Source organism: Poecile atricapillus, chromosome 7, assembly GCF_030490865.1.
Source record: "Poecile atricapillus isolate bPoeAtr1 chromosome 7, bPoeAtr1.hap1, whole genome shotgun sequence".
Lineage (NCBI taxonomy): Eukaryota > Metazoa > Chordata > Aves > Passeriformes > Paridae > Poecile > Poecile atricapillus.
In genome coordinates, this window is record NC_081255.1 from 7,516,360 (window position 1) to 7,526,424 (window position 10,065).

At 48.6% G+C, this 10,065-nt stretch overlaps 1 protein-coding gene across 1 annotated transcript; it reads right to left on the reverse strand.

The window, feature by feature from the left end:
- Nucleotides 1-2,957: 2,957 nt before the first annotated feature.
- Nucleotides 2,958-8,930, reverse strand: NPHS2 (NPHS2 stomatin family member, podocin). Its single transcript, XM_058843320.1, is given in 8 exon segments — nt 2,958-3,574; nt 3,960-4,038; nt 4,864-4,919; nt 5,260-5,463; nt 5,734-5,816; nt 6,124-6,196; nt 7,058-7,161; nt 8,654-8,930. Coding segments are annotated over 8 exon segments (1,155 nt in total). The 3' UTR covers nt 2,958-3,295.
- Between the last annotated feature and the right edge of the window lie 1,135 nt (nt 8,931-10,065).

The window sequence follows — 10,065 nt, forward strand, 5'->3', positions numbered from 1 at the left end:
CCCTGTAGATCTGTTTAGGATCACTGATTTTGGATTAGAAAGAAATTATTTTCCAGAGGCCACAGATGTTTTATGTTTATAGCATGGGACATTTTGCTTTCTCTAGGAGCTTTTTGAGCACTGCTTACCTACTGTTCTTGCCAACTTGGTGTGGCAGCGAGTTCCTTAGGCCACAAGCTTACTAGGCATGAAAGCATTTCCTTGTGTCCTTTCTCAATTAGATCCACAAGATTTAAATGTGGAGAAGGAGAAGGAATGGGAGTTAAAATTTCTTCCCTTAGTCCTTCAGCATATCTCGTCACTTTGACTTCAAAATGGGAGGAGGGCTAACTTGTTTGTTAAGGATGTGATGCCTTGGGCACATTTTAACTCTGTGGTATTTTTAATGGCTTTGGCTTGCTATTTTTTATTTCAGAAAAATTTCAAAAAAAAATATCTCAGAAGTCATGGCCTGTTCAAGTCCCAAAGATTCTACCTCTGGCCAGCCCAAGGGATCCAGAAAAAACAAACACTGAAGAGCAGCAATGGCTGAGTAGTGTCTTCGTGCCCTTCCCAGTAGCACTTCACCTCGATCCACTGCTGTTACTCCTTACCTACTACCCTGACATGTCTCTGCCATGTTTCTGCCATTCCAGTATTTGTGCTGTTCTTCCTGCCTCCACCACTTCCACAAGTGTCTTGCTTGTCCTCTACCTCCTCCCACACTTCTGACATCTTTTTGTCATCCTTGTAAAACTATTGCTACTTCAACTTTCTACGCAACACATCTCCCTTGCCTGTGCCCCTCTTGTTTGCACTCATCAATCTCTTTTTGCTGCTTTAATTCCTCTGCCTCATCCCAGTTGGATCATGCAAGAAAGTTGTTTGCACCTCTTCCCTCTCATATCAAGTGTTTTTTACCTCAGTGCCAACATGGCCAGCTTATGTATCCGATAATGGGTACCCTCTTCATCCTCTGAGCTTCAGATGATCCAGCTACCAGCTGTCTGACTGATTAGGAGGAAAATGTGTAGGAATCAGGATGACTCTGCAATTTGACCCATTCTCAGCTTGGAAGAGCTGGCAGTGAAGCTGTCAGGAATCACATTGGCTCAGACAACACCTGCCCACTCCCTCAGGGTAAATTCTCTCTTGGAAACTTCTTCTATCACTAATCCTTAAGTATATTTTTAAACTGTGTTTTCCTTCAGCAAGGCTTTTGAGCATAGTATGTCCTGATGGTAAAATGACAAGTATCTGCTGGCTCTGTACATGTAAAAGAGAGAAGATCCTGCTGGAACAAGGTTTTTTGGAACTGAAGATGCTCTTGGCTACAATTTGCCTTTCTGTAAGAAAGTTACATGTTTGAAAAAGCCATGCCTGGCTTCTGCAGATATAAGTGCAAGCAGGGTAATGGGTGTGCCCTGACGTAGTGCTGCACGTCTCCTGACAGTCACTTCTTGGGCTAAGTGTTGTTCCTTTGAGAGTTTATCTGTAAAGCTGTTGGTCCTTCGTGTGCCAAGAATCTTGGTGGGGATGGATCATTTTACACAGAGTTAGAAATACAGCCAAAGAAGTATTCAGAGAAAGGATCAGCTGCAGCTCACTCTGTAGTATTATGCCCTTTTGTCCTGATGCCCTTGAGGCTGGGAAAGAAGACCCGATTCCAACAGCATGAGAAATAACCAGAAACAGCTTTAGAGGAGTGACTGCACAGCTCATGTTCCCCAGTGGAAGATGACAGAGCTTTTCAACTTCCCAGAGCTAATTTTCCATGAGCAGATCATTCCTGAGATCTGTCACAGACACACCAGCAGGAGCCACAGTGATCCTGCTGCCCCCCTCCCCTGGGAGGGTTACAGTGGCAGATGATGTAAGTGGGAGGTTACACCTGGAGTCAGGTGCTTGTGTGGTCACTGACAAGTTCAGGGGTGGATTTTTCCCACTTCCAGACACTTGGAAAAGGGCTGGATGGCCAGGCATCCTTGCTGTAAAAATGCTGGCAAATGCTTGTAGACTGAGTATCATGGGAGCAGTTAGAGTTATCAGCAGGCAAAGAGCTGTGAATAAACCAAAATTCAAGAGTGAATAAACCAAAATTCAAGACTGGCTGGGTGTCCCCTGCTAGGCATGGGCATCATGGCCAAAAACGTGGGCAATTAAGAGAAGGGCAACAAAGTGCCCTCTATCTTGGCCTGTACAGGACACGACCAGCAGAACAGTGGTGCTAGGAATGGCTGTGCAGGGAGATCTGCTCTGAAGCAAGGGGAGATGCTGTATGTCAAGTAAAAGGGCAGAGCAGAGCTGATGTCCACACAAATGACACCAGGATCAGAAAATCTGAGTGCAGGGATATCTTCTTTGACAGTGCTCCCGATTTTTGCCAAGGGAAATGACTGCAATATCTGTAGGTTCCTGGCCATTTCAAACAGCTGTAGGCAGGAAAGATATATAGGAGTTTTGTGGCTTCTAGGATTCTTGAGAACTCTCTCTGTTCGTTCTCCGCGTGTGAAAATTACCAAGGCAGCTGAAGGCGGGGAAGTGTTACATTTCCCGAGGCTCTCAGCCACTGGTGCCGGATTCCCCGTGTCAGCCCAGTGGGCGTGGGTAAAACGGGTCACCTTTTCCGAGTGCACATTTTTCAAGTGCCCACGAGCTCAGGCCTTGTCCTGCCCCACCACCCTGTGGAAGCGAGCAGCAGCACAGCCTTTCCTCTGCACAGCAGATGTGCCCGGCAGGGTAGCACCAAGCTTTAAAGGCTGCCCTCTCCTCCCCTTCCTTTTCCTCCTACTTCAGAACTAGGGCTAAACGCCGTGGTTGTGGGGATGTATGTGAGTGGTTACTGAAATCCCATATCCAGGACACCACAGAGACCCAGCTCTTTCACTCCTTGCAGGACCACCGGGATGGCAGCACCCACCATCCTGCCTTGCACGCTGACTGTCGTGCTCCCACTCCCACCTGCCCAGCTGTTTGGTTTGCAGATGGGGACATGTAAGGACATAGGGGATGGTCTGTCCTTCCTTCCAAGGTGGTGGGGCAAGATGGATCAGACCCTGGGAGCCAGGCTGTAACATGTCAAGGTGCATCTGGCTCTGTGGAGGGGACTTCCCTCAAACCCCTGCTCACACACTTGCTAGGCCTGCTCCTTGCACTCACGTTTTCCCCTTTCCAAAACAAGTAGAGGCTTTTTCCATGTACAATCCACTTTATATTGCAGGCCTGGGCTGCTTTCCCTCCTGCCTCCAGGTCAGCCTGATGGTGGGCCAGCCTTCTTGCTCCTTTCTGAGCAGGAGCAATGTGGGAACCGTTTCTCTCAGAGCATGGGTGAGTCCTTCTTGTCTTTTGGGTTTTCTGGGAGCTTTGTGGTGCCTGTGAGGAGGCTGCTCACAGCTGGAGGGCTGTGGGTAGCTGGAGAGACCAGGTTCATGGCATCCAGAGGCAAGGGCAAGATGAAAGCAGCAGGTTTCTCTGTGGTAAGGGAGTGCAGTGCATGGAGATAACGGAGCTGAGCAGCAGCTGGAGCACTGGACAGGATCTCAGCTGCCATCCGCAGGGACTCGGAAGCAGCCTTTTCTCCCTCTGCAGCAATCACCTACCAAGCAGGGGAAGAAGGAAGGTTCTGTGAGGCTGGGAGTAAGGGGGCACAGACTGTTTGTTACAGAGGGAGGTTGCCATGGTGAAATTTTCAGGGTCAGTGTGATAATAACATTCCTGCTCCTTGAAGATCACAGCATGTACTAACCTCTTGGCACTGCCAGAAGTCTGGAAGCTCATGTCTGGCATGTTTTTACCAGGCTAATCAGAGCTCACAGCTGAGCTCCCCTTGTTAGACTCGGCTCTTATTCAGGAATTAAAGGAAACATATGAACCCAGAGCTGTGTGTCTGTGTGGCATGTCCCAGGGACCTCAAACCAGAGGTGAGAAAGGGAGGAGGAATGCTTTGGAAGGAGATGGGAAGTGTTCAGATGTTGGCATACCCGCACTTTGGCCTGTCTCTGGGCCTCCGCTTCCACAGCCAGGGACTGCCGGAGTTCAGCAGGCAGCTGCACGTTGTTGCTGTGGTAGTAAAGACAGGCATTAGCTGGGCTCTTGGCTCTCCTGCCAGCACTGGATGGTCAGTCTGAGGCTTGGGATGGGCTCAGCTGGTCTCTGCAGAGCAGCTCATTCTTTGCCCCCTCGGTGTCCCTTTTTTGGTGTCTCACTTTAGCCTTCTGCCTCCATTCCCTACTTTCTCTTTCAGCCTGGTTTTCTAGTGACCAGGCTTGCATGATCACCAGGTAGCAGGGAGATCTCTTTGTGTCTCTGGGGCTTATAGTTTAAGCTCAATCTTTGTGAGGCAGCAGAGACTCCACTGGGAGACAGCTCTCAAGATAGGCACAGGAATGTTCTGTTCACAGATTTATTCATTCACTGGTTGGCTGTCTCTTCCATGTCCCTCTGTGTGATCAGTGAGTCCCACCCTTCTGCACAGACTTGAGTCCTGAGCCCATCCCTGCCAGTGCTGAGACCCCAGGGCCTTCGATCTAGAGTGTGACATGCAGAGTTCAGTGCCTTGTTGTGCCTTTTGGGCTTCCAGAATTGGGTGCAAACTCTGCCTGCAGCAGCAGCAAAATGGTGATGAGATCCCAGCTAAGGATCTTCCTCTGGCTGTCAAGGCAGGAAAAAGAACGGTCTTACACGTGGAAATTTTACATGATGAGGTGGAGGCTGAAAAGGGCAGGGAAAGTAGGAAGGTGAGAGGTGAGGCTCTGCCTTGTGCAGAACACCTGCAGGGAGAGAGCCAGAGGCAAAGCAGGAAGAGGAGCAGGCAACAGCGAGCAGCATGGGACAGGTAATTGCAAAGGGAGAGAGAATTGCCTTCTACTGGCATTTCCTACCTACATTTCTATTCTCTCCACTTTGATTCCCCAGCAGCCTGTAACTGCATCCAAAGCCACCTATGAAGACAAATATTTTTAGAGCACGGGAGAACAGCAGCCCTGGCCTAGGCCCCTTACAGGGAGCAATACAGGACAGGTACTATAATTGCAGAACTGTAAAGCAGATTTATCAAGTTCAGTGTGCTACTGGGCAAGGCCCCTCAGAAATAAAATGACTGCCCTCACTTCCCATTTGTGTTTACCCCAGGGGTTTAGGGTGGTTTAACTAGAGTCCACACTGATTCCAAGTGTGGAAGCCTTCTTCAAACCAGTGTCTGTGGCTCCAAGGGACTGGCCACCTGAGCTTCTTTGCAGAGCCTCAATTCACCCTTTGCTGTCTCCCTCCCCAAGGAAGCACCTTTATCTCCTGGCTGATGTTCTTCCTCTCCAGCAGAAGCTCAGAGAAGGCTTGATGTGCCAGGAGGCGCTTCGTGGTGGTCTGCACCAGCAGCTGGATGGCACTGGAGATGCTGGTCAGGGTGGTGAGGAGAAGAGAGGCATTTTCCAGCCGGTAGTAGCAGACAGCATCTATCTCCAAAGTAACCATGTCTTTGGTCACCACCTAAGTAAGAAGACATTAGGGGAGATGGAGCTGGTTCTGGCAGTTTTAAGATAGCACAGAAAAGCACACAATGGAGAGAATAATGAAGACTGGCTGAATGGTTAAGTCTTTGTAGCTTCCACTTCTGCTACTGACTGATCTTGGGCAAACTAGAGGTAGCTTTGAGATGTTTTTTCAAACTTTTCTTTGCAAGGATGAAGGTTGGAAGCATAAGATTTAACATTAAAAAGATGTCCCAAAATTAATATAGAGAGGGTGTGTCAGCCATACCTGATGGAAGGGGATCTCTAGGCTTTTGAGGCGGAGGTCTATCTTATGATAGGTGTCCAAACAGGGAAGGAAAAAGAAAAGGCCTGTGGGAGGGAGAGAAACACAACAGGTAATCATCAGGACTACAGAAATTACCTCTTCTGTTCTGGAGAACAGGGGAGGGTTTAGCATGCAGAACTGCGAAAGGACAGCAATACTCAGGCTCAAACTCTCAGGCTGCTTCTGTGATGGAAAAGCCATTAAAAACTACTGGCCCTTAAAAGGAAGGGAACAAAAACCATCCCATCTCCTGTCTGGCTATGTCTGCTTGGAGAGCACCAGCATGTGAGCTTCGGTAAGGCATGCAGGAGAGGAGCAGCGTGGCTGGGGGGAGCTCAGTAAGCACCTTACCGGGTCCTTTGGCTCTGCCAGGAAGGAGATGCCCAAGTCGGAAAACAATGGCTCTCTCGTACTCCCGCACTACCTGCAGAGGGAAACAAAAGCTAGGCTGGAGAGGAAGAAGTAGGACTGGGAAAAACAGCCTCACCAGCATGGGAAGAAATTTATTCTGGAAAAGCCCTGCAAAGGGAGGATTTCAGCAGGTTGTGGCATCACCTGTCACTGAGTCACTTTACCCTTTGCCCAGAAATGCTGGCCAGCCTTGTATATGGGGAGCCCTGTGACAGAGAGAGGTTTGGTGAGAGCAGCCCATGTTAGACCCATCCAGGGTTTCCCAAGATGATCCAGCATTTTGCTTCCTTAGAGCCTGGCCAAACTTAAATAACCCAAGTTAAAATGTTCCATGTTGTTTGTTTCCCTCCAATGCAAACATGTGCTCATCCTAAGAGCTGAGCTGTAATACTGGCATTCTTGTTGATAACAAGACAAATCAAAATGCCTACAAGTGCCTACTTGTAGCTATACTATAAATCTGAATAAAAATGAGAGGAAGAGGGAAAACCTGCTATTAACAGAGAGATCAATCTCTCTTAAAATTTTGAATTTAAGCCTATTTAACCTTCTGCTGTAATGCAGCCATGTCTGGGCTATGTAGGCTGAGGGACGTGTCTGAAAGTGAACAGACCTGCAATCTGTTTTAAAAAGGAGAAACCTTAGTTCCTTCCTGCTGGTATTTCAGCAGGAATATTTGACAGGCAATGGTTGGACCCCTGTGCTGTAGCAGCAATGCAAAAAAGGATGAATCAAAATTAATGATGAGTTGAAGGTGTATAAATAGGGGCCTTATACCAAAAAAACCTTTATGCTCATGTCCAACACATGCTGAATCAGTGTATGACATCCAGATCAGACACCAAATCCTGAGAGATCCCATGGCTATTCTCACCTTCATGCAGAACCAGACAGAAATGGGGAAGGTCATTATGATGAACAGGAAAGACAAGATGGTCAAAAGCCACTCACAGACACCCAGACCAGGAGACTTTACACCTAGGGAGAAACCCAACAGGACTGTGTTAGAAGAGAACTGCTCCCAAAATACTGATATTCATTGTAAATGAACCACTTGGCTCTCTCTGGAGGTGAGTTAAGGAACGCTCCCTGCTCCAGATTGCTGGGAGCTGCAAGGATGGATGCATAGATTTTGTCTCTGCTTCACTGACAAAAATTGAGCCATGCTTCTCCATGGTTCCTTGACTAGACAGCAGACTTTATCTTGAAGAATTGGGGCTACCAAGCAGGGTTGAAAGGCTTGGAATGGGCAACTTTGCTGAGCTGGGGTCCCTGAAGTTTATCTGGAAAGATAAGCTAAAGACAAAGATTGTAAATAAGAGAGAACTTTAAACATGCACAGCCTGAAGTGCCCTTTTATATCAGAGTATTTCAGGTAGTTTTGGAACAGGATTTTAGTTGCATCCCAGCTCCATAATGCAGTGGGATGAAGCCTCTGGTGCCAGTAAAATGTTCCTGTGTTCTAAGAAGTCACCCCAAGGTGTTAGAGGCTGACTGGGGCGGTCAGCCCAGATATTATTGCTTTCTACATCTCCCCAAAGTGAGTGTGGGTCAGCTTGCTCTGGCTGCCCTTTGTTGTGCTCCTGTCTGAGGGAAAAACTGGCAGATCTGTCATGAAAACAGATGGAGCCAGAGAGTGGATCAGGATTTTCAACTGTGAAGTTAGCATCCCTCCCATTTTTAATCCCTTCCAACCCTTCCATCCCTGCCCCTCTGCCTTTGAAATACTTTGCAGAACCACCAGGTCCTGAGGGAGCTTCAGATCCCAAGAATTTGTATAGTCACTAGAGTGCCTAAGCACTGCCTTAATTCCTGTAATGGAGGCAGAAAGATGAGGCTGTGAAGAGATAGTTCCAAGGGAGTCAGGAGCAAGTCTGAACCTTTCTGTCACTCTGGGAAGGGCACAAGAAGTTCTGGCTCTTGTAATACACATCTGCCATGCCTGTGGTGATGCTGGGTCCAAACAGGCCCAGTTGTATTACCAAAATGATCCCGATGCTGTAGCAGGCTGGGAATGTGCCTGACAAACACGTGAAGAGGAGCTGCTTTTAAAGGTTGTCCAGCAGGTGAGCAGCAAGTGTGCACGTCTAGGGCAGTTCTTCCCTGCAGCGAGGTCCTGTGGGCTATGAACTGGCAATAAGGCCAATGCCTAAAGGCCACCTAAAGGAGGCCAAGCAAGAAAAGGAAGAGCAGAGCATGAACAGAACTGGGGAGTAGCAAGCAGAAGCATGAAGGATGCTGGGAATGTAACTGCTTGTATCCAGGTTCACTGCTTTGCTGGATGGTGCTAATAAGCCTGCAGAAGCTGGCTGGGAGGCTGGCTGGAGTCTCCCATATCCTACCCTGAGCATAACCACGCCTGTGCAAGGTGGGTGTGATGACACCATGCAGAGAGCAAGAGTCACATTGTGACCCACACAGCATCAAAGAGCCCACAGTTTTCCAACCCCTTCCCTTCTTTGAGCCGTACCTTCCTCTTGCTGCTCACTATCCAGCAATGCCATTGCCTCCATTTCTTCATCAGACACCACATCATCCACGTCCACCACCGTGGAGGTGTGCACTCTTCCATCACTCCCCACAGTGCTCTTGGTCTCCTTGGCTTTCTCCTGCTTTACATCTCCCTTTCCTTTGCCAGCTTCTCTGCTGCTCTCTCTCTTCTCTCGTTTGCTCTACACAGCCGGAGACTCTCTGCGTCTTCTATGAGACTCCCTGGAAGAGCTCCGAGACCTCTTCTCCATCCTCATCTGTGCCGAGGAGCACGCAGCTGCCTGGGGAGTAGAACGAGTGCGTGCTCAAATTTATTGCTGCAGGCAGGAAAAGCAGGGAGGGGAGGAGAGAAGGGGAGGTGTCACATCAAGGAGGCTCGTTTCAAGTTCATCACAGGCTTGTCAGGCATAATGGACAGTGAAGTGAGCAAGCTGTTTCCAGCTGCTCTGCTCTCATCATGCACAGCTGTTGAGATGGGAAGGAAAGTTAGACCTGGATAGGGTGGACCCCAGGAGAACATTCCATTTACATCTTCCTGCTTTTGGAAATGAAATACAATCAGAAGCACCATGGTGATTTTTAGTAGATAAGTTTCTGCAAAGGTGTTGAAAAGCAACCTAAAAGTAACTAAAAGTCAGGCATGTGGCCCTAAAGACACCAAAAGGTGAGAGTGGCCCAAATAGACACCCGGGTGAAAAACCTTTGCTGCTGAGACCAGTGGCTTACTTGGAGGTGGTTGGAGGGGGTGTTGTGGTGAACATCTGGGTGAGTACCATCTCACACTGCTCTGCTCTCCAGAAGCCCTTTGGCTGGCACTGTGAAGGGACACTGGCAGCAGACCCCCTCTCTCTAGGGTCACATTTTAGCAAGGAGGGAAAGTAACCGGTCCCAGCTTTCCTGAATGGAATAATATGAGAATAATATGAGAGCCATCACAGAGTTAGAGCTGTTGAATCTAAATTGCCAAAAGAGTTTGTGCCTAAGTGCCTCCCTAGTTTTCCACAGCAGGAGCATGGCAGAGCAAACATAGGAGCTTTCTCTTTTCATGCTGCTCAGCCTGTGTTGACATCTGCAGAAACCTGTGGAAGAAACACTTTTAAAATCAGCAACTGTGTTAAAGCAATCAGTACCTGGCTAGAAATTACACTACAGAAAGACACAGCTAGCAGGTGTGACAGGACAGAAAGCAGGACAGGCTGAGCTCAGGGATTCCAGTCCCAGGTGTGGAGGAGTGGCTGGACAGAGCTGGGAAGACATCTGGGGAGGTGCTGATCTTGTTTTTTCACAGATTCCTATTTTATTGGAGACTTGTGGTCCACCCAGAGTCAGGATATTGCAGACAGGGAGGGCAGGAGCACCAGCTGCCTGCTTTCTGTGCTGTGCTGGGTGCCG